Genomic DNA, 24,817 nt, shown 5'->3' with positions numbered 1-24,817 from the left:
CACTGTATAGGAAAGTGCTATTTATATTAAAAAAAATTCTTAATCGAAGTCTTCAGTTGTAAAGTCTGCTGTACAGACTTTAGATCAGGGATTGGCAAACTATGAGTCCTGTGCCAAATCCTGTCCTTCACCTGTTTTATAAATAAAGTTTTATTGGAACACATTCAGACTCATTTATATACATATTGTCTATGATTCTTTTGTGCTACTGTGGCAGAACTGAGTTGTTGCAACTGTGTGGCATCCAAAGCCTCAAATACTTACTCTCTGGCTCTTGGCCAACCCATTTTAGCTCATAAACACTTTGGCATTAATGTTTTTGGTTGTTGTTTTTTTCCTGTATAGCATGTAGTAAGATGTTCTGCCCACATTGTGCATAATTTATGGATTTATTCAAGGATTTATGCAAGTGTAGCTGCAAGGAAAAAAAAAACGTAGAAGTGAACTTGCTAGGTTGAAGAGCATCTGTGTGTATTAAATTTTGCTAGCTTTTGCCTTCCCAAAGGGATTATTCCAGTTCATATTTAAACTACTAATTTTGTCATAGGGCCTCCTTTATCATAGCTCTGCTAACTTAGTGCATTCACACACTTTGTCTTTACTAATCTGCTAGAGGAAAATGATTCTGTGGATTTGATTTGCATTTAATTTTATGTGTTAGATTGAGCTTATTTTTGTATGTAGAAGCCACTTGTCTTTCTTTTACTTGAGCTGTCTTTTAATGTCCTTCCTAATACATTTCTCCAGGCTTTGTTACTCATATAAGATATGTAGTGAACATGTGTCAAAGATTTATTTGACAAATGTGGGAACCAGCCCGATGACAAGGCTGATTCAGAGGAGGATGTATGAGACTGAAGTGTAGCCTCAGTGAAAGAAAGCAAATTCTTACAGGGCAAAAACACCACCACCACAACTCTAAGGGTTATTTTTTCTATGGGACAGAATTCATGTGCATTTTGCCAGGTAAAAAAATAAGATTTTTAATTTATCTTTTATAGGGCATTTTCTAATTTTGCAGTGTTTTCCCTAATCAGTAGTAAATAGGCATTCAAAATTCTCCGGAGCATCAGGTGACTATTATGCAGGCAAATTGTTGATAATTGGGTTTGACTTTAAAAGGACATGCCATAATCTTTTGCCTTTATTTCCTAGTTTTGGATAATTTTTCTTAACATTTTTCTCTAAAAAATGAAACTGATTGAACTGATTTCAAGTGATGTTATTTCTGTATGACTTAATGAACTTCTAAGAAGGTCACATAGCTCACTATTGTCTCTTCTAAAACATACTTTCCTTTTTCCCCTGTAGGAACTCATTATACAATGACAAATGGAGGCAGCATTAACAGTTCTACACATTTACTGGATCTTTTGGATGAACCAATTCCAGGTGTTGGTACATATGATGATTTCCATACTATTGATTGGGTGCGAGAAAAATGTAAAGACAGAGAAAGGCATAGACGGGTAAGTGTTTTTAGTAATTTAAAAAAATGTAGTGTATAATTAGATCATTTAATAATGCATTTCTGCCAATGATCTCAAGCTGCCAAAATGTGTTTACCTTTAATATAAGTAAATGTCTACATTTCATATGTGGTACATGCTTTTTTCTTTTTTCTGTGTTTAATTTTTTTAGATTACTTATACCCTGTATCTTTCCAGAAAGGATTTAGGTAGCTAAAACAAACAGGAAGTAGAATCAGAAGGAAAGGGGAAAATACAGTACAGGAGTTGGGGGAAGAACAGGGCAAGTTCAAGATATGGAAGTCAACGTGATTTTGGCTTTGAGCAGCCCAGCAGCTAAGGCAAAAAAAGGAACTCATTGCATAATTCTCTCCTGTTGAAATAGAAGAAATCTACTGGGGACAGATAGTTTTCTGGGATTTTGCTGTTGTCTTTCATCCCCTTTCCCAGTGTTTGATTCTGAGATATTTCTCGACTTGGATCCCAAGTAAAGCTTATTGAATGTTATAATGATTTGCTAACTGTTTTTTTTTTAATGGCTTTAACATATAAAATTACAATTTATGGATCCTTTTTGTTTGTGGTCATGACTTACTGAAATTGTAATCCAGGGGGCCACAGTGGCTCCGGCCAGTTGTCCTGGCGCTTGAGGAGGCGAGGCCATGAGTTCAAGGCCAACCTGAGCAACGTTACATGCTCTCATTGATTGACCAAAAAAAAAAAAAGAAAATGTAATCCAAGGTACATTTTTAAAAATTAATTAATTTATTTATTTCTTTAGGCAGTTTCTCACTCTTTTGCCCAGACTGGAGTGCTGTGGTGTGATCTTGGCTCACTGCAATCTCCGCCTCCTGGGTTCAAGTGGTTCTCCTGCCTCAGCCTCCTGAGTAGCTAGGACTACAAACATGTGTACCACCATGCCTCATGGCTAGTTTTTATACAAAATAATGGTTTTTAAGAAACAATATATATATATATATATAGAGAGAGAGAGAGACAAAGTCTTATTCTGTCGCCCAGGCCGGAGTGCAGTGGTGCAGTCTTGGTTCACTGCAATCTCTACCTCCCAGGTTCAAGCGATTCTTATACTCAGCCTCCGGAGTAGCTGGAATTACAATTCTGTGCCATCACACCAAGCTAATTTTTGTATTTTTAGTAGAGGTGCGGTTTCACCATTTTGGCCTGGCTAGTCTTGAACTCCTGGCCTCAAGTGATTTGCTGACCTCAGCCTCCCAAAGTAGAAAATCTTTTTGAAAAATAAAATTCCAAATCTCAGAAGGCCATGTATAATTTTGGTGTTGGTAATCTACTTGTCAGTGAAAATGACTACACAGATTAATTATAAGCTTCCATATTAGTGTACACGTGTGTGAAACCTGAAATTGAAATTGTACTATATTGTTTATGAAAGGTACAGCTTCTGAGATTCATCAGATGATAATTACGTTTAGTGCGTATCTAAAAATAAGTACATGAAATCAGTGCTTTAATCCAGTGATTCTTAAACTTTTTGGTCTCAGATTCCCTTTAAATTCTTAAAAAAAATTGAAGAACCCCAAGGAGCCTTTTTTTATATGGTTTTTATCAACAGATATTTATCATATTAGATACCTCATGCACAGATAATATAGTTGGAAAAGCAATGAGTATTTTCATAGTCTTATAAAATTATTGCAAATATTCTTTTTTGATACTACACTAAAATGACAGTTGTTAGTTTCTTAAAGATTAGTTGTAATGTGTACTTTAAAACTGTAACAATGAACCTTGTCTTCTGTTACATTAAAATCCATTGATTTTGAACCTTGAACTTTGAATATGTGATTTTATAACATGCAATGATCATTTGGAAAATACTGATTCACTGATCTATGTGGATCTTTTAAATGTTGACACTTTTATTATAGGATATAATATTTTAAAAATCACGTTTGTTAATTTTATCTTCGATCTCTTCAGAAAAGTCTCTAAATAATGGGAACCTCTCATCCTCACAGTGATGGATACAAGTTTCCTAAAATTCTAATTTTTACTGAATAGCTCAAATTCTGTCTTTAGAAACAAATACACATTTATTTTACTTAAAAATGACAGGATTACTTAGTTTCATTATTGAGAAAATATCTGTCAGATTCCCAAGTCTGAAAAACCATAGTTTGGTGTCACTCTTTCAAGTAAAAATGGTATTCCATTTAAGGGTCTAGTTTATTTTGCGACTCAAATGAATTACACAAGTGCTTTTCTTTAGGACATGACCTCATACTTCTACATGCAGCAGATACGTATAGTTATGCCTAGTTCCTTATGCATAGTTCTTATTTCATCACACAAAATATTAAAAACACTGAGTGATTGGGGCATAGCAGTTTGTACTACTTCATCAAAGATGCTCTTATTTAAAACTGGCATTTTATTTATTTATGTATTTGATTTTACCGGGAAGCATGGCAGTCAGGAATGTAATGACTGTCACTACATTTGAGTGACACTGCCTGATTTTTGCTAAGGAGCCAGCAGTTTTGCCATTGGTTTTGCATTTTCAGTAAAAATGTCAACACAGCGAAGAAAACACATAATGTCTTGTATATTTTGTAAACAGTTTTTTCTTACAGACCCCTTGAAAATCGAGTCTCAGGGATCCTTCAAGGTGTCTGTTGCCCAGGCTGAAGTGCCGTGGTGTGATCTCAACTCACTTCAACCTCTGTCTTCAGACTCAAGCAGTTCTCGTGCTTCAGCCTCCCAAGTAGCTGGGGTTACAGGTGTACACCATCACACCTGGCTAATTTTTGTAGTTTTAGTAGAGATGGGGTTTCGCCATGTTGGCCAGGCTGGTCTCAAACTCCTGGCCTCAAGTAATCCACCTGTCTCGGCCTCCCAAAATGCTGGATTACAGGTGGGAGCCCCTGCACTGAGCCTACATTAAATTTTAAAGTCTTTCTATGTCAATGCATATACAGAACCTAATTCTTTTTTTTGGTGAATTTTTTTGTTATACTTGTAGCTTTCCTATTCCAGATTATTTTGAAGCAGATTGACATTTTATAATTTCAAATATTGCTATTTCAGTATTTTACAAAATGGTTGCAGTTTAATTGTTGTTCCATTTTTATTTATTAGCTTCCATATTTTATGGAGAGTTTACCCCACCTCAACCATTTGGATTCCCTGAAGTACAGATGGTACAGGGAAGGGAGTAATCTTGAGATACTAGGTTCCTTAGCATCCTCAAAGTTGACCTGTGAGATGTTTTGCTTGCTTGCCTGTTGTTTGTTTCTGTGTCTTTGCGGCCTCATGGATTTAAGTATATTTGTGTTTTAATCATCACAGTTATTATCCTTATTGATGTTCCTATTCATTTTAGATTAGTGGGAGCTTATTTAGTTTATAGTCTGTGTCCTTTGTCATGTCCTTAGATAATCCTAATCCTAATTCATCATAGACATTTCCTGCAGCAAACCTGGAATCAGCCATTTTTCCAAGGAGCTCTGATTCCACTGAAGGAAAATATATAGATGCAATCTGGGCACTAAGTGGTACTTGTCACTTCTGGGTTGCCTATTGTTTCTTTCCAGCCTCCTAAGTTTACATGACTCTTCTAATTTAAATGAATAACTATAGGGCTAAACCTCTAGTTCTTAAATCTGCATTTCCTTTAAGTCATGACAAAATTTGACCATCGCAAACATAGTCATTTCATTTACCCTACAGTACACACATATGACATTGTCAGAATAACAGTACCAACACCATCACCAACAATCTGCCTACTGAAAAATTTTAGGTAATCTGCCTCCAGCCTACTGGGTACCTGGGACTGCAGGTACACACCACCATTCCTGGCTAATTTTTTTTTTTTAAAGAGACTGGGTCTTGCTGTGTTACTCAGGCTATTCTGAAACTCTTAGCCTCAAACAGTCCTCCTGCCTTTGCCTTCCAAAGTGCAGAGATTACAGGTGTGAGCCACTGTGTCTGGCCTATTCTTTATTTAATCCACCACAGTTGTTCATACGAATTACTTTGTTGTAAAGTCCCTTGGAATAGTTTCTTCTGTGTCGTTATGTTACCAATTAGATACACCTTAGATTCATTTAATTTTACTTCAATTTTTAAGGTTTGCTTTTTAGATTTAGTTTTTTTAAATATAAATATATGAAGTTATTTCCATGGTTCCAAAGTTAAATGTACAAAATAGGTATGTTCAGAGAAGTGTAGTTTCTATCTCTGTCCCATCCAACCTATTTTCTTCTTCCCCTTATAAGTAAAAATTTACATTTTTAACTTCATGGTTTACTTTCTGATTTTTAAAAATATAAGCATATATATTTATATTCCTGTCTTTTAGCATACTTTTAGCCATCTTGCTTTAACACTACATCTGTCTCATTCTTTTTTAATTGCTGCAGAATTTTTCATTACATAGATATACTGCAGTTTATTTATCTGATGCTATATTGATGAACAATGATTTCCAGATTTTTGTTAGGAACAGTGATGATTGACCTCTCTGTACGTGTATCCTTTTCACTTGGTACACTCTATCAAGCAGCTATTTCAGTGCCTCACTCTGGTGCTGTGCTCATTAATTATATAAAGAAAACAGCAGTGACTCAGTCTGAAAACAACTTAATATCATCATGTTTTCTTACACATTACATTTATTTTTATTGAGGAAAAGCAGCATGGGGTTTAGTGATTATTTTTGAAAGAAGTAATCTATTTCTAATTCTAAAGAATGGTTAATATCTGTGTTCGGTTGCTTAAAGGGTAGAAGAATTAAAATCACCATTCAACTTAGAACTTACTGTATCATTTTAGTGGGAAATTGCGACTTTAAATAGACCTGATGCTTGAAATAAACTGGGTCATTGAATTCCAGCTGTAGCCCTCCTTCAGAACAGTTGAGCACTGAAGTCCTGGGCTGAGAAAATGGCTTTTAAAAGCAACAATCCTAGTAGAACAGAAGAGGTGTGGACTAGTTAGGGATAGGTTTAGAGGTATATTCTTAGTGACAGAGGTGAGACTTACCTTGTTGTGTTTTAGTGTACTGAGATCTGGATCAAATCTATTACTCTCTTTTTAATCTCCTAACTTCCTACACTATATCCAGTAGAGGACACTTTTGCCTTACATTGTAAAGAAAGAGCCTCCGGACTCTACCAGTGCTTATTAAAAGCAAACCTGCTTATTAAAAGGCCTATAAGTTTTAGGGGGTCCCTTTGTACACATGATTATTCAGTAATACGTTTTATCTATGGGCATGGTATTATACCCAGATCCTATCTTCTAAAGAACATTATAATCTACTTACCTGCTAGGACCAGAGAATGACAGACAATTCAAACCATATTGTCTTACAGAAGACATATGTAAAAGATTGTTATGTGTACCAATTGAAGTTCAAATTTGATAATGTTTTGAAACAATCTAGGTCAGATTTTATGTAGTTTGTGCACCCTTTGCACTCAAATCTCAAGGTTCTTATTAAAATGCAGTTCTTGGCTGGACATAGTAGTGCAGGCTCACACCTGTAATCCCAGCACTTTGGGAGGCCAAGGTGGGTGGATCACTTGAGCTCAGAAGTTCAAGACCAGCCTGGCCAACATAGTGAGGCCCTGTCTTATTTATTAAAAGAAAAAAAAAACCTTTTTAATAAAAAATAAATGCAGATCTTAGGTAAAGACTTGTTATCTGGTTTACAGGTATAACAACTGTCTATAATGTAATTTTGCCCCAAACTTACCTTTTCCATTATTTAGTTCAGAAATTACTGTTCTGTGTGTGGTAAATGAGAAAAATTGCTAGATCCTAGAATTGTAGCTTCTATTCATAGTTTGAAAAATGAAGCATAAACGTTTCTAATTTCAGATCAACAGCAAAAAGAAAGAATCAGCATGGGAAATGACAAAAAGTTTGTATGACGCGTGGTCAGGATGGCTAGTAGTAACACTAACAGGATTGGCATCAGGTAAAGAACATTTTTCAAGCAATCCTTTTTTTAGTTAACAGAAGTATAAATCATTCTTTCCTCCTTCCCTCAGTTTCTTTTTCAGCTGCCGTTGGGTTTTATAAAGGATTTGTTTCTCTTCTTCAAAAAATATTCTTAAATATAAGACTAGGAGGCAGGAGGCTTCCAAGTCTAGTCTTGGCTCTGTCACTTTAAGTGTTTATCCAGTTTGGTTGATCTTTCTGGGCTCAATTTCCATATCTGTAAAATAAGTAGTTTGGATCAGATGATCAGTAAAGTATCTTTTGATGTTAAGATCATCGTAAATAGCCAATATTTATTAGGTTCTTCCTATGTGTTGTGCACTGTTCTAAAAACTGTACATGTGTTTCAACCTCACGGCAATCCTATGGTACCAGTGCTGTCATTATCGCCATTTTACAGATGAGGGGACTGAAGCAGAAGAAGAGCAACTTAGTCTGACTAAGGTGTTACAGCTTAGTAAGTGGCAAGCCAGGATTTGAATTAAAGCTGTTTCGCTCAAGAGTCTGTTCCCTCCATCACCTGCTACACAGCATGACCACAAAGCCCCAACGTGTGAGAATCTAAGAAATCACGCTGAGGACCTGAAAACAAATGTTAAGCATTGTTATAACCACTTTCAGCTTCCATGTTGGAAGATTATGTTCAGAAGACCACAAAAAAATTAAAATTTGTGTAGAGAATAGAGGGAAGTACTGTTAATTCTAATTGGTGTGTATAATAATTTTATGGCCTCTGTGTATGTAACCCACTGATTTTTTTTATGTGAGAAGAAGGACCCAGATTTGACCATAAATTTGTGTATTTTTTATATTCTCACAGTAAAATAATCTTTATATATGGTTTTCTGTAATTTAAGAAAAAACTGTAAATATGAATCCTATGAGTTTCAATAATTATTTCTAATGGACATTAAATTTTCATGACGTTGACATCATTTATGAGTCTGTTAATTAAGTTATGGATTGAAAATTAAATTTGTGAACCCCCTGCCAAGTAGTTGTTTTTGAAGATATTTCAGTATCTTTCAAACACTGTTCTTCGGATCACAATTAATTTGAATGATGTAACTTTTTAAAATTCCAAACAAAAATGGCAATTTTATTGTAAAAAGCTCTTTGCAGTTTTAAAATATATGTTTATATTTTAAAGTCCCAGTCCCTCCTGAGTAGCTGGGACTGCAGTCAAACTCCACCATGCATGGCTAATTTTTGTATTTTTAGTAGAGATGGGGTTTCACTGTATTGGCCAGTCTGGTTTCAAACTCCTGACCTCATGATCTGCCCGCCTCGGCCTCCCAAAGTGCTGGGATTACAGGCATGAGCCATCACGCCTGGCCATGTGGTTCTTAAATGAGTCTTTATTTAGGAGTCTCGTGCTTTCCACTTGCCTTTTAACTAGATTGTTCTCAACTCCCAAAAAGTTGACTTCTTTTTTTGGTCGTCTCCAACCTATTTTTCAGGGGCGTTGGCTGGATTAATAGACATTGCTGCCGACTGGATGACTGACCTAAAGGAGGGCATTTGCCTTAGTGCGTTGTGGTACAACCACGAGCAGTGCTGCTGGGGATCTAATGAAACGACGTTTGAAGAGAGGGATAAATGTCCGCAGTGGAAAACGTGGGCAGAATTAATCATCGGTCAAGCGGAGGTCAGTCTTGCTTTGTATCAAGATGAATTAATCATTGATATAGCAAAATGTTTTCAATTCATTTAACTGTAGGATTAATCACATATTAGATGATTGCATCCACATTAAATGGATCCACCCCGAACACATTGCAGCAGGAAAGAATTAAGTGCAGTATTGTTTCAAGAAGCTTTTGTATCAGTTAACTACATAGTCATATAACAAATCCCCTGGATTGTGATGCAAATATATTTGAGCTGTAGTAGAAAAGAAGTAATTGTTATTGCAGTAGGATCTGTGTAAAGTTACTAAGAAGTCAAGTTATTGAAACTAATATATTACTAAGATCGGGAAGTCTGAATTATGAAAGTATGATTATCAAATAATTTGGTAAAATCAACCTTCTAAGTAGAGATACATTAAAGAAAATCAGAGATATTTATTTGTGGCATTACAGCATTTAAATGATTAATTTATTGTGATTTACAAAGAACCTTTTAGAACTTAGGATGTCATATGTATATTTTTTACAAGATGGCATATGGATATATTTTTAAAATTTTGTTTTAGCTGAACTTTAGAGCTAAAAAGTGTATATTTGCGGAGAGATGAGTAGTATGCTGTTTCTCACCAGGCTTAATTGAGTTTTATTTAATGATCTGGAAAGTTGCAGCAGAATGAAATCTGAATGCTGATGTAATTTGTTTCCACCATTGGTTCCAAAAAGTGGTTTGTAGGCAGAGGTGAAGTATAGCTGAGATGTCTTGGTAACAAGACTTTAGGGATTAGGAAAAAGATTAAATGGGCTCAAGGCTCCTTGGTAAATATAGACATGAATTTTTGGATTTTACTTAAATACTTTGTTCATATGAAGCTTTTATTATTGTGGACATAAACCAGGAAACTTTTCCACATTTTACTGAAGTTTCTTTTCTTTTTCTTTTTTTTTCTGAGATTGAGTCCCACTCTGTTGCCCAGGCTAGAGTACAGTGGCATGATCTTGGCTCACTGCAACCTCCACCTCCCAGGTTCAATTCTCCTGCTTCAGCCTTCCAAGTAGCTGGTATTACAGGCATGTGCCACCATGCCTGGCTAATTTTTACATTTTTAGTAGCGACAGGTTTCTCCGTGTTGGCCAGGCTAGTCTCGGTCTCCTCACCTCAGCTGATCCACCTGCCTCAACCTCTCAAAGTGCTGGGATTATAGGCATGAGCCACCATGCCTGGCCATTTACTTAAGTTTCTTATGACAAGCATTTGCATTAGAGGTGCAGTGTAAATTAAATTCATACTCTTGAACTATTTTCTTTTTAGGGTCCTGGTTCTTATATCATGAACTACATAATGTACATCTTCTGGGCCTTGAGTTTTGCCTTTCTTGCAGTTTCCCTGGTAAAGGTATTTGCTCCATATGCCTGTGGCTCTGGAATTCCAGAGGTAAGCCAAGTAATATTTAGTGTCATTAAACGTTATTGTGATGCTTATCTTTTTGCCCTTAGTGATTAAAAAAAAAGGAGGTTTTTTTTTTATGAAAAATATGCCTATTTTTCTTTCATAATATGAAAAAAAATTTTTAAGTACAAGCTGTAAACATCATTGAAAAATACTGTTCTCAGTAGTCATTTGATCATTTACTATGGAGGTTATTTTTTTTTTTTTGAGATGAAGTTTCACTCCTCGCCCCGGCTGGAGTGCAATGGCGAGATCTCAGCTCACCTCAGCCTCCGCCTCCTGAGTTTAAGCAATTCTCCTGCCTCAGCCTCCTGAATAGTTGGGATTACAGGCATGCATCACCACGCCTGGATAATTTTTTTGTATTTTTGGTAGAGACAGAGTTTCTCCTGTTGATCAGGCTGGTCTCAAACTCCTGACCTTAGGTGATCTGCCTACCTTGTCCTTCCAGTGTGCTGGTATTACAGACATGAGCCTCCGCACTCAGCTGGAAGTTGATTTTTTTTTTTTTTCTGTCACACTAATTTAACACATGACTAGGCAAATTTTCCGAAGATTTATTTGAACATCAAGAGCCTGGAAAAAGTATCTTGTGACCTAATGTTCTTTGATGGATTAGATGATATTTTGCTGTTATGACCCTGATTTTAATACATTCATTCTCTGTTTATAATCACCTTTTGATTAATTATTCTTGAATCTGGCCGTTTTATGCTTTGAGAAAGTAGTTGATCATAGTGGGTGAATAGTACAAACTTGAGTTTTACTTTTCATCACAATAGAGTTATACATAGGTTTGGTTGAACTTGATTTGAACGTATTTATTTTCTCTCTTTTATTTTTCCATATTTAAATAAGTTACCAACTTTTTCCTAATGTATTTCTTTTTAAAATGGAATTGTAGTGATCTTTAAAGTTATATTAAGAATATCTTTTATAAAAAGTAATGTCATGCAGTATATAACAGTTGTAATTTATCCTTCATGATATATAAAAACTATGCCACATATTTACAGTGCTCAGTGAAAACATAATATTCTTATTGGTGACGCAGTGTCCAAAATATATTTAAGATATGCTTTTATAACAGAAATATTTCAATTTGCCTTTTTCTTGGTTATATAATTATAATCCTTATAATTAAGGTCTGTATTCATTTTAACATAGCCTGATATTTTAATTTTGTTCCTAAGATAGAGTTGCCTTCTCTCCTTTTTTGGGTAGAGAATTAGATTGGGATATCAACTTATTATATGTAGCATAATAGGTAAAGTTTCTGAAAAATTAACTAAATTTTTCTATAGGTTGCTAAAATTGGCAAGGTCGTTTTTGTGCATAAAACAAGGATCTATGTTTCTTAAAGGAAATTAAGCTGCCTTAATCTTTGCTTTGTAGATTAAAACCATTTTGAGTGGATTCATCATCAGAGGTTACTTGGGAAAATGGACTTTAATGATTAAAACCATCACATTAGTCCTGGCTGTGGCATCAGGTTTGAGTTTAGGAAAAGAAGGGCCCCTCGTACATGTTGCCTGTTGCTGCGGAAATATCTTTTCCTACCTCTTTCCAAAGTATAGCACAAATGAAGCTAAAAAAAGGGAGGTAAGTGTCTTTTGTAGTTAATTTGACTGAAAAATATTTGTTTATATATAGAGCTTATATAAGTAAAGAACTTCTTAGTATAAAAATAAATTCTGTATTCATATAAACAATTTTATTTGAGATTAATTTGTGCTTCTTTTGCTTTTCCTGAATAATCTGTAATGTCTTTCTAGGATCTATTCCCAGTGTTGCTCAGTCTTTTATTTCAGAGAAGGTTTAGACAGACAGCTGGTATCCATTGGGTTTCAGTTGCATTTCACAAAGATCTTTCTGTTTTCATTTCACCTGACATCTTTCTTATTCTGATGTGTTTTCTAAACTTAGCTTTGATTTTTACTCTTAACTTTCAACATTAAGAGGTTGGGAAATCCTAATAGTTGTGTTTTCCTCCTGGAGGCAGTGTCTGGTGCCAGTGTGATTATGAAAAAAGCTATCCAGCACCATGGGGAAATTCTGAGGGCCTTTAGAACCTCTTGAAGTTTAAATCAGAAATTTACATTAAAAGAGATTACAGGAAATCCCTTTCATTTGATTGTTTAAGGCAATTTCCTTTACCGTTTCTTTAGGCCAGCCTGGATCTTCTACAAGACCTTTAAACCTTATATGTATTATGAATTTCCTCTGATGTTTCTGGATTGCTCTGGGTATTTTCCTGAGTCCTTTATATTAGCTCTAGACTTTGGGAGCCCAGTCCCTTCCTAGTTTGCGAATCTAAATCTGCAGCACTAGTTAGTGCAGAGATCTTTGGGTTTTAAGATATGATTTTTTAAAAAATCTCATTAAATACTGGCATAACCTTTTCTTCTTGTTGGGTTTTTTTATGTACTATAACCAAAAAGGTAGACTATTTTATCAAATGGTTTAATCTTCAATTGAAATAATTCTAGTACATTTTAATGTTCACATTAAAATATAGTCCTTGCATTGGCTGTAGATATCCCAAAAGTGGAATACTTCAGATCATCATAGTTTCGTCTCTGAATAATTATGATTCTAATACTTTACTATACAGCAAAAGAGCTAGCATTATTGATTACTTTCTGTGTATCTGCTACTGTGGCAAATACTTCACTTGCATTTTAAAACTTAGTTTCACAGTGATTTAGTAATACGGTAAATTACTATATAGTAAAATGTATAATTTACTATATAGTAAATTACATATAGTAAAATGCTATCCTCATTTATGGAGTAGGAAACTAGACCTGAAAACAGCTAACTAACTTGCCCAGGACCACATACCTAGTGAGCGGTGGAATGTGGATCAAAATTCATTTTTCTTTGACCCTGAAGTCTGTGGTCTTATCTACTACATTACTGCTCCTACGACTGTGTAGGTATATATTTGTGTGTGTTCAAAACAAAACTCAAAACTATCCTGTAGCATAGCAAGTCAGTGGCTAAGATGGAGCTAGAACATCTGCCTCCCCAATTCAATTCCTTTACTTCCTGTTGTACCTTGACATTTTTTGTAAGACTTTTACTTTACTCATTCTGAGTTTCAAAAAAATGTAATTGCCAGGCACAGTGGCTCATGCCTGTAATCCCAGCACTTTGGTAGGCTGAGGCGGGTGGATCACCTGAGGTCGGGAGTTCGAGACCAGCCTGACCAACATGGAGAAACCCCATTTCATCAAAAAAAAAAAATATATATATATATATATATAATTTATTAGATGTTTAAGAAATTAACTTTATCTACATTTTAATATTCACACTGTAGTGATTAGTCAATGTTTAAGACATTATTCTGTCACCTTATTATATGTATAGATGGCAAGACTTCACTGTTAGTTGAAAGCATTAAGACCCCATAGTTTTATGTAGACAAGAGGGGAGAGTACTGATGTTGTTAAATTAAATGCTTCTTAGACACTTAGGAAACAGATTAAAACGTGTATGGGTTATAGATACATAGGTGTTAGTTTGGTTGTAAATGCAGAATCAGGACATTCAAATAAATAAATATGTTTGCATTCCTTTTAGTGGGGTGGAGGGAAGGAAGTTAAATTTGCTCCCTTTCCTCCCCAAATAAGCAGAATCTACATTCTAATGCCAACAATTTAATTAAAACAAATATTTATTTGTTTATTTTTAATTCACCAAACTTGTATAAAGTATTTACTCGGTGCCATGCACTGTTCTAAGCACTCTCTATATATGTACTCAATCCTTAAGAGCTAAGTAATATTATCACATTCCCAGTTTAGAGAAGAGAAAACTGAGGCACATAGAGGCTGTATATCTATAGTCTCACAGCCAGTAAGTAGCAGAGCCATGATTTCAACACAGCAGCCTCGCTAGAGTTCATCCTCTTACCATTTACAGCTTAATTTTGATTATTTCTAATTTTTTTTCTGGAAATGTAACAATTGACCATTTGAAGAAATACGTTAGGTAGCCTTGGATATTTGCTGGATTAAAGTAGTGAAAGGAATAGACTCTTAGCCGGGCGCAGTGGCTCGTGCCTGTAATCCCAACACTTTGGGAGGCCGAGGCATGCAGATCACCTGAGGTCAGTAGTTTGGCCAACATGGTGAAACCCTGTCTCTACTAAAAAGACAAAAATTAGTCAGGCGTGGAGGCAGGCGCCTGTAATCCCAGCTGTTTGGGAGGCCGAGGCAGGAGAATCACTTGAAACTGGGAGGCGGAGGTTGCAGTGAGCCGAGATCATGCCACTATACTCCAGCCTGGGCAACAAGAGAGAAACTTCGTCTCAAAAAAAAAAAAAGAAAGAAATACAGACTCTTAGAAAAATAATCACAAATAAAACCTTAGTGAAATTATATGTGTAGTTGGCTTTATACTGGTGGGAAGTAGACCCTGACCATCTGATAGACTGGGGGACTAGACAGAGGACACAGAAGCATATTCTTGGATTTTTCTTTTCTTTTAATTTTATTGTAGAGATGCTGCTTGGTGACTGTCATTTGAGAAGCTGTTGTGTGTGCTTTCAGAATGAGGCTCTCTAGATTAACAGTGTTTTAGCAGTATTTCAGAGGACATAGGGTAGTAAAATATGGGGAATCTTACTAGGTCTTCATTTCCCTGAATATCTTGCTAGGATTTGGAATAGACTGTTTCTGCTGGAGCTGTTAGCTCTAAAACCTGAAGAAATTACATCCTATTTAAAAATACCCCCCATCCCAGTTACTGCCCTCCCCTCTTAACCACACAAACACACATCTTGAAAATTGTCTATATTCATTGCCTCCTCTTCTTTACACCACATTCACATTAGTGTGTCTGGAAAAATGGTTTTTTAACTGCTTAGTAAATGTATGACCTTTCAATTAAAGCACAGGAGAAAAAGATAAATCTTAATAAAATAAATGAATACCTGCCTTTTGCTTAGGGAGCAAGGAAACAAACATGCAGGTTAAATTCAGAAAAGCCACTTAGAAAATTCAAGTGACATGAAGAATTTTTATTTGGTATGTTTGAATTTCTAAGGAATTAAGAAATAAACCATATCCTCTTTCTAGGTGCTATCAGCTGCCTCAGCTGCAGGAGTTTCTGTAGCTTTTGGTGCACCCATTGGAGGAGTTCTTTTCAGTCTGGAGGAGGTAGGTAAAAAGAATACAACAATTAAAATTATACGTAATTATCATTACAAATATATTTTAGCACACATTTCAGTTTTTTAGGTGATGTAATAGGTAGAGACTTTGTTTTCAAATTTATTTTTCTAAAGTTGTTTTCTACTCATTCTTACATAAAAAGTAAATGTTGGGGCCGGGCGCGGTGGCTCACACCTGTAATCCCAGCACTTTGGGATGCCGTGGCGGGTGGATCACAAGGTCAAGAGATCGAGACCATCCTGGTCAACATGGTGAAACCCCGACTCTACTAAAAATACAGAAAATCAGCTGGGCACAGTGGCGCGTGCCTGTAATCCCAACTACTCAGGAGGCTGAGGCAGGAGAATTGCCTGAACCCAGGAGGCAGAGGTTGTGGTGAGCCGAGATCGCACCATTGCACTCCAGCCTGGGTAACAAGCACAAAACTCCGTCTCAAAAAAAAAAAAGTAAATGTTACTCATGTTCCATATCTGGAGGACACTATTTTTTAAATTTATTTTTTTATGTATAAATATTAGTAATTATTTAAAATCTGACTTGACTTTGTTGACATATTTAAAAGTAAGAAGTTGTGAATTTGACTTAATAGAGGACATGTGAGACATGTTTCACAATCTATTACCATTGGCTAATTTTTGTATTTTTAGTAGAGATGGGATTTTGCCATATTGATACTGGTCAGGCTGGTGGGGTTTTTGTTTTGTTTTGTTTTGTTGTTGTTGTTGTTTGTTTGTTTGTTTGAGAGGCAGTTTTGCTCTTGTCAGCCAACCTGGAAGGCAAAGGTACAATCTTGGCTTACTGCAACCTCCACCTCCTGGGTTCATGTGATTCTCCTGCCTCAGCCTCCCAACTAGTTTTTATTTAAAACATTTTAATTAATTCCTTTGTTGTATTTTAAAGTTTTTTGCATGCGATTATTTCTGATATAGTTACTGATGTTTAAGGAAATAATTTTAGTCACTTCGGTGGATTATTTTGTTTTTATTTTCTTATAGGTGTTTAAGACTTTTCTTTTTACATAAAACTGTGACCAGGAATGTTTTTAGTTTTTTATTTTTATTTTAAAATCCTGGGTTTTTGACAAATAATAATTGTTTATGTTTTTGGGTTATAATGTGATGCATCTATGCATGTATATATTTTGGAATAATCAAATCAGAGTGATTAGCAAAACCCTCAAATATTTATCATTTCCTTGTGGTGAGAATATTTAAAATCCTCTCTGAGCCGTTTTGAAATATGTAATACATTATTATGAACTGTAGTCACTGTACGGTGTGATAGAACACCAGGACCTACTCCTTCTCTGTTCCTTCATCCCCAATGACTAGTGTCTCCCCTTTCCCTGCCCACCTCCCCACCCCCAGCCTCTGGGTACCCCCATTCTACACTCTACCTCTAGGAATTTAACTCTTTTAGTTCAAGAATGTTTTTAAATTTACTTTTTTCTTTTAGTTGTTTGTATTCTCTTTTCTTTTATTAATATAGAAGAGGCAAATTAAATACATTATAAGCTAACAGGAATTGGTGATGGTACATTTATTTTTAACCACCATGATTGAATTGAATGTGAAACTCATTTTGAAAATAAAACAGTGCTAGGTATTCTAAATATTTATTAGACATTTATGATCAGTTGATATTGTGACTTTGTAGTGATGATCACCATCTCCAAAAATAATAATGTCAATTTTTCTTCTTATAGTAAAATCCATTATATGTAAATTCTAACTACAGCAAAATTTAGAGCTATTATTTGCCGTTCAAGTTATAATATATCAGACACATCTTATAAAATGATAGCATTAATTTATCTTTTCCTTTTTTTAGGTTAGCTATTATTTTCCTCTGAAGACGTTATGGAGATCATTTTTTGCTGCTTTAGTGGCTGCATTTGTTTTGAGATCCATCAATCCATTTGGTAACAGCCGTCTGGTCCTTTTTTATGTGGAGTATCATACACCATGGTACCTTTTTGAACTGTTTCCTTTTATTCTCCTAGGGGTATTTGGAGGGCTTTGGGGAGCCTTTTTCATTAGGGCAAATATTGCTTGGTGTCGTCGACGCAAGTCCACCAAATTTGGAAAGTACCCCGTTCTGGAAGTCATTATCGTTGCAGCCATCACTGCTGTGATAGCCTTCCCTAATCCATACACTAGGCTAAACACCAGTGAACTGATCAAAGAGCTCTTTACAGACTGTGGTCCCCTGGAATCCTCTTCTCTTTGTGACTACAGAAATGACATGAATGCCAGTAAAATTGTTGATGACATTCCTGATCGTCCAGCAGGCATTGGAGTATATTCAGCTATATGGCAGTTATGCCTTGCACTCATATTTAAAATCATAATGACAGTGTTCACTTTTGGTATTAAGGTAAGTGCTAATGTGAGGTGCTATTTGGGTTCAAAACATGTTCAAAACTTATATATGGAATGAGAGAGGTTGTTGTTTCATAAATGACTGATAAAAGTACTTTTGAGTTTAATTTTTAAGTAACGGAAATGATAATTTCTTAGCATAGATTGTTGAGGGTGTTATTTGTTGCTATTTAGCAAATTACCCCCAGAACTTAGCAGCTTAAGGTAGCTACTTACTTTGTTCTTGATACTGGGCCAACGATTTGGGAAGGGCTCAGTGGCCATTTTTTTGTTTGTGGTCTTTCGTATACTTGTTCTTAGATATGGCGAAGGCTAATCATCTCAAAGCTGTTTTTTTTCATTTCCTTTTGAAAAAATGTTTTTATGGGTACACAGTAGCCATATCTAGTTTTGGGGGTACATGAAATATTTTGATACAGGCATGCAGTGCATAATAATCTCAGGGTAAATGGAGTATCCATCACCTCAAGCATTTATCCCTTGTGTAAAAAACAATCCAATTATATTCTCAATAATTTTTAAGTGTGCAATTAAATTATTATTGAGTATAGTTCAGAGACTCCCTCATTCATGACTAGCACCTAGACTGAAAAGATTCAGACACCTGGGCTCCTGGGATCAATCCCGCATACTCGGTCTCTCATGCACGCTCGTGCTTGCTTGCTCGCTCGCTCTCGCTTTCCTTTTCTTCTCTCTCGGTGGTTTTTCTGGGGCGGGTGGCCTCAGAGTAGTTGGGTTTCTTACATCATAGCTCAGGATTCTAAATGTAAGCGTCCCAAGAGGGCTGTTTTTAATGTAGCTGAAGAAGTCTTGCAGCATGACTTGTTTTACTCTGCTCATTGAGGCAGTCACAGAGGCCACTACTGTTCAGAGCAATGTCATCCCACATACGCTTAGTGGGATGAGTGCCAGAGAATTCATGTTCATGTTTTAAAACCAGTTTTATTAGTTTCCTATTGCTGCTATAATAAATTACCACAACTCATTGGCTTAAAAGCCACACAGGTTTATTACCTTACAGTTCCAGAGATCAGAAATCTGAAATGGATCTCACTGTGCTAAAATTAAGGTGTTGATAGGGCATTCTGGAGGCTGTAGGAGAGAGTCTGTTTTTTGCCTTTTCTGGCTATTAGAAGCTGCCAGCGTTCCTTGGCTCCTGGCCCTCTATTTGCATCTTCAAAGCCAGCGATGCCTGGTCAAGTCTGCCTTGTCTCACTCTGACACAAACTCTGCTAAATCTCTCTTCTGCCTTTGAAAAACTTTTGTGGTTACTTTAGGCCCACACAGATAAATCAGAAAATAATCTCCTTTTTTCAGGTCAGCTGCTTTGCAGCTTTCTTTCTGCAACCTTAATTACTCCTTGCCATGTAACAGAATGGAATCACAGGTTCTGGGAGTTTAGTTAGGGACATCCTTGAGGAGCCATTATTCTGCCTCATACCAGTATAGGATGTTAGCTTAAAGACACTGCAGACTCAGTGAAATTACTAGGTCTATAAATACGTGCCTTTTTCTGTCAAGGAATTAAGGCAGCTGGGCCTTATGCCCTGGGACATGGCTTATTTTGGATTTATAAAATAACAACGTTTGTTGATTAGTGATCTATCAGTAAATAAGATTTCTTATATGACTATCAGTGATATATATGGGGAAGTACATATCAGCTTATTCTTGTTCTTTAAATTACCTGTACTTTTGTAATAGTATTTGCTAGTGGTAATATGCTTTTACAGATGTAAATTAATGTGGAATAACAGCTTTGTTTCTACAAAATTGGAGTGGCATTAGTTTTTGAAATAAGGTCTATTTTCTTTTATTCTCAGTCTGTAGTCCACTGAGTATCAAGAGTTAAATAATAGAAAAGCCTTAAAGTTTTACCTTTTTTTGTAGGGGATCAAGTTAAAAGCTGTTAAAGCTCTTTTTTCTACAATAAGTAAGTGTTGTCTAAATCCCAACTGTCTCACAGTCAGTTGAGCTACAAGAAACTGAAGGCAATTGGCAGACCTTTATCAAGTCCCACCTTTAATTCAGCTCTTGCTGAAGAATCAGACCTGGCAAGAGAGTGTAAAACACACTGATTTTTTTCTGTTGTATATCCTTTTAATATCCTAATAGACTCAAACATGCCATCATTTTGTGTTTGGCTTCTTTCATATTCAGAAGGGTCATAACTATTACTCTTTCAGTGGTCTTTTTTTTTCTTTTTTCTTTGAGACAGAGTCTTACTTTGTCACCCAGATTGGAGGGCAGTGGCACAATCTTGGCTCACTGCAACCTCCACCTCCCAGGTTCAAGCAATTCTTTTGCCTCAGTCTCCCAAGTAGGTGGTATTACAGGTGTGCACCATTACACCTGGATAATTTTTGTGTTTTTAGTAGAAACGGGAGTTAGCCATGTTGGCCAGGCTGGTCTTGAACTCCTGACCTCAGGTGATCCACCTGCCTCGGCTTCCCAAAGTGCTGGGATTACAGACATGAGCCACCACGCCTGGCCTCTTTCAGTAGTCTTTGAATGATCATCCCTATTATCCTCATTAGGTTTAATCAATAAATATTTTCCACTTTTTAATTGATTCATATAAATAAACTTACCTGAGAGATACGGGTTTGGTTCAGATCATCACAATAAAGGTGAACATCTTAATAAAGGGAGTCACATAAGTGTCTTGGTTTCTTAATGCATATAAAACTTTTTTACACTGTGCTATAGTCTGTTATGTTACAGTAGCATTATATCTTTAAAAAAAGTAATACCTTAATTTAAAAATACTTGATTGCTAAAAAATGCTAACGGTAATCTGAGTCTTCAGTGAGTTGTAATCTTTTTGCTTCTATAGGGTCTTGCCTTGATATTGGTGGTTGCTGGAGGTAGGACCGGCTGTGGCAGTTTTTAAAATAAGAGAACAGTGAAATTTGTCATTGATTAACACTTCCTTTCGTGAAAGATTTCTCTGTAGCATGTAATGCTGTTTGATAGCGTTTTACCTACAGTAGAACTTCTTTTCAAAATTAGTCATCCTTTCAGACCTGGCTACTGCTTTATCAACTAAATTTATGGAAAACTCAATCTTTTGCCCTTTTAAAAATGTTCACAACATCTTTACCCGGAGTGGATTCTACCTCAAGAAACCACTTTCTTTGCTCATGCATAAGAAGTAACTGCTTATCCATTCAAGTTTTTTCATGAGATTCTAGCAATTGAGTCACATCTTTAGGATCCACTTAGCATTCTAGTTCTCTTGCTGTTTCCACAACTCTGTAGTTACTTCCTCAACTGAGGTCTTGAACCCTCAAAGTCATCCATGAGAGCTGGAATCAACTTCTTCCAAACTCCCATTAATATTGATATTCTGACCTCCTCCCGTGAAAGATGAATGTTCTGGATAGCATCTGGAATGTTGAATACTTTTTTGAACATTTTCAATTAACTTTGCCCAGATCCATCAGAGAAATTGTTATCGGTGGTGGGTATCCAAGTTACCAGGGACAAATCCATACAGATCTTCAGCAACCTCAACCCTTGCCGCTTCAGAGGAAAGAATTCTGAGGGACATAAGGCAGAAAAAGAGACCAAGACAAGTTTTAGCACAAGAGTGAAAGTTTATTACAGAGCTTTAGAGAGAATGAAAAGAAATTAAAATACCCTTGAAAGAGGGTCAAGTGGGCATCTTGGAAGACAAGTGCCCCATTTGACCTTGGACTTAGGGTTTTATATATTGGCATACTTCTGGCATCTGGCATCCTTTTTCCATCTATTCTTCTTTTGGGGTGAGCTGCCCACATGCACAGTGGCCTGTAAGCACTTGGCAGGGGCATATGCGCAGGGTATTTACTGGAGTTGTATGCATGCTTCCTGAGGTGTTCATTGCTTACCGGCCGGAGGTCGTATACAAGTTAAACTATTTGCTTCTAATGCGCATGCCAAAGCCCACTCACCCAACTCCTGAGATCTTACCAGAAAGCTGATGATCACAAGTTTCAGGTGTTTCTATCTTTTGGAAGACTGCCTTTCCCTGGCCCTGGCTGCAACCAATTATTATTTTAGAGAGACAATGTGAGAGCTTCCTGACTATCATCACCTGATGGTTGCCTGACATTCCTGGTGGCTTTGAGGGGATGCCTCGCCTGCCCTGCACATGCCTGACTAGCTACCCGCTGCAACAAAAGTACTATATATGACAGCTATAGCCTTAGGAAGTGTATTTCTTTAGTAAAACTTAAAAGTCAAAATTAGTCCTTTATCCATGGACTGCATAAAGGATATTGTGTTAGCAGGCATGAAAACAACATGAATCTCCTTGCACATCTCCATGAGACCTCTTGGGAGACCAGGTGCATTATTAGTGATGAGTAATATTTTAAAAGGAATCTTTTCATCTGAGCAGTAGGTCTCAACTGGGCTTAAAATGCTTAGTAAACCATGCTGTAAACAGATATGCTGTTATCCAGGCTTTGCTGTTTGTATAGAGCTCAGAGAGAGTAGATTTAGCATAAGTTTTAAAGGCACTAGGATTTTCAGAATGGTAAACTAGCAGTGGCTTCAACATAAAGTCACAAACTGCATTAGCCCCTACCAAGAGAGTCAGGCTGTCCATTGAAGCTTTGAAACCAAGCATTGGCTTTTTCTCTCTAGCTGTGGCAGTCCTAGCTGACACCTTCTTCCAATAGAAGGCTGTTGTTTCATCTGTGTGGAAAATCTGTTGTTTAGTGTGGCGGCCTTCATCAGCGACCTCAGCGAGATCTTCTGTATCACCTGCTGCAGCTTCTACATCAACACCTGCTGCTTGACATTACACTTTTGTGTTACGAGAGAACTTATTTTCTTAAACCTCATCAACCAACCTCTGCAAGCTCCCAGTTTTTCTTCTGTAGCTTCCTCACCTCTTTAAGCCCTCATAGACTTGAAGAAAGTGAGGGCCTTGCTCTGGATTAGGCTTTGATTTAAGGGAATATCATGGCTGGTTTGATTTAATGAAAGAAATTTTCTTTTATATCCATGACATGGCTGACTGCAGCTAGAAGTTGAGACTTTGGTGTCTCTCAGCTTTCAGCATGCCTTCTTCACTAAGCTTAGTCATTTTTAGCCTTCTTTTATTTCTCTGAGACAAGATCTCCTTCTGTCACCCAGGTTGGAGTGCGGTGGCATAGTAATTGCTTACTGTAGCCTTGAACTCCTAGGCTCAGGTGATCCTGCTGATTCAGCCTCTTGAGTAGCTGGGACTACAGGCATGCACCACCACACCTGACTATTTTTATTTTATTTTTCTAGAGATGGGATCTTATTATGTTGCTCAGGCTGGTCTCTAACTCCTGATCTCAAGTTATCCTCCTGCCTTAGCCTCCCAAAGCATGGAGATTACAGGTGTGAGTCCTAATACCTGGCCATTTTCAGTTGATACAAAGTGAGAGACGTGACTCATTTTTTGAGACAGAGTCTCACTCTGTTGCTCAGGCTAGAGTGCAGGGGTGCCATCTCAGCTCACTGCAACCTCTGCCTCCTGAGTTCAAGCAATTCTCCTGCCTCAGCCTCCTGAGTAGCTGGGACTATAGGCGTACACCACCAGGCCTGGCTAATTTTTTTATTTTTAGTAGAGACGGGGTTTTGACATGTTGGCCAGGCTGGTCTCGAACTCCTGGCCTCAAGTGATCTGCCCACCTTAGCCTCCCAAAGTGCTGGGGATTACAGGCTTGAGCCACCATGCCCAGCTGAGAGACATGACTTCTTTCAGTTGAACACTTAGAGGCCATTGTATGTTTCTTAGTTGGACTAATTTCAGTATCATTGAGTCTCAATGGAGCAGTCAGATCACATACAACACTTCTAAGTTCACTTTCTTCTGTGGGCTTAGTTCATGGTGCAGTAAAACAATTGTAACAGTAACATCAAAGATTGTTAATTACAGACCACTGTCACAGATATAGTAATAGTGAAAAGTTTCAAAGTATTGAGAGAATTAGCAAAATGTGATACAGATGCAAAGTGAGCACATGCTGTTGGAATAGTAGTGATGATGGAGTAGCCTGATGCAGGGATCTCCTAAACCTCCAATTTGTAACAACTGCAACATGCGTGAAGCACAGTAACACAAAGCATAATAAAACGAGATTTATTATGAGTATATCACTCAGAATATTGGGCAACTCTGATAAGTTTGTCCACTTAACATTGTACCACTTCAGATGAATAGCATCTTCCGTTTCCATCATTTGTAAATATGTAGGAGAACAGAATCTTGAAGTAAAAGACAGTGCTTCAAACTGAATCAGTTTGGTTTTATGAAAAATACTTTATATTGTCCTTTTAAAAAATACATATTTCTTATATTAATAGCTTTTGTGTTACAAGTGGTTTTTGGTTACACAGATGAACTCTATAATGGTATATTCTGAGATTTTATTGTACCTGTCACCCAGATAGTATATATTGTATCCAGCAGATTGTCATTTTTTTTTCATTTAATCATGGACTAATGAAAATTTTGTTAGGGACTGATATTAGGGCTACCTTGAGCTAATGAAAATAACCCTTGAATTTTTTTTCCCTTTGGCCTAGAGAATGTGGTTTGTTATTTTGTAACTGAATTCATGGGATTGTTAAGGCACAAGATTTTGCTATAGTTTTATTTATAGTAGGATTTTGCTATATTAATAAAGTGTGAAAATAATCAAGAGTGTTAGAAACAATGCATAGAATGCGACTTTCAGCCTGTGAGTAGAGG

At 36.6% G+C, this 24,817-nt stretch overlaps 1 protein-coding gene across 14 annotated transcripts in view; it reads left to right on the top strand.

Moving 5' to 3' along the window:
* CLCN3 (chloride voltage-gated channel 3) overlaps positions 1 to 24,817 on the top strand; it is a 102,369-nt gene that overhangs the window by 56,942 nt on the left and 20,610 nt on the right. For 12 of the 14 annotated variants that reach the window (XM_035292661.3, XM_017970148.4, XM_008992465.5 and 9 more), the window contains 7 exons: positions 1,312 to 1,469; positions 7,335 to 7,434; positions 8,918 to 9,105; positions 10,398 to 10,520; positions 11,931 to 12,137; positions 15,623 to 15,703; positions 17,549 to 18,094. In XM_035292661.3, coding sequence (XP_035148552.1) covers positions 1,312 to 1,469; positions 7,335 to 7,434; positions 8,918 to 9,105; positions 10,398 to 10,520; positions 11,931 to 12,137; positions 15,623 to 15,703; positions 17,549 to 18,094 — 1,403 coding nt within the window. Of the gene's footprint in view, positions 1 to 1,311; positions 1,470 to 7,334; positions 7,435 to 7,857; positions 9,106 to 10,397; positions 10,521 to 11,930; positions 12,138 to 15,622; positions 15,704 to 17,548; positions 18,095 to 24,817 lie in introns of all 14 variants that reach the window. The other 2 variants (XM_078366282.1, XM_078366281.1) reach the window with 1 other exon arrangement.

The sequence above is a fragment of the Callithrix jacchus genome, chromosome 3 (assembly GCF_049354715.1).
Source record: "Callithrix jacchus isolate 240 chromosome 3, calJac240_pri, whole genome shotgun sequence".
NCBI lineage: Eukaryota > Metazoa > Chordata > Mammalia > Primates > Cebidae > Callithrix > Callithrix jacchus.
The sequence above is the reverse complement of the archived record's forward strand: the minus strand, read 5'-3'. Positions and strand labels throughout refer to the sequence as shown.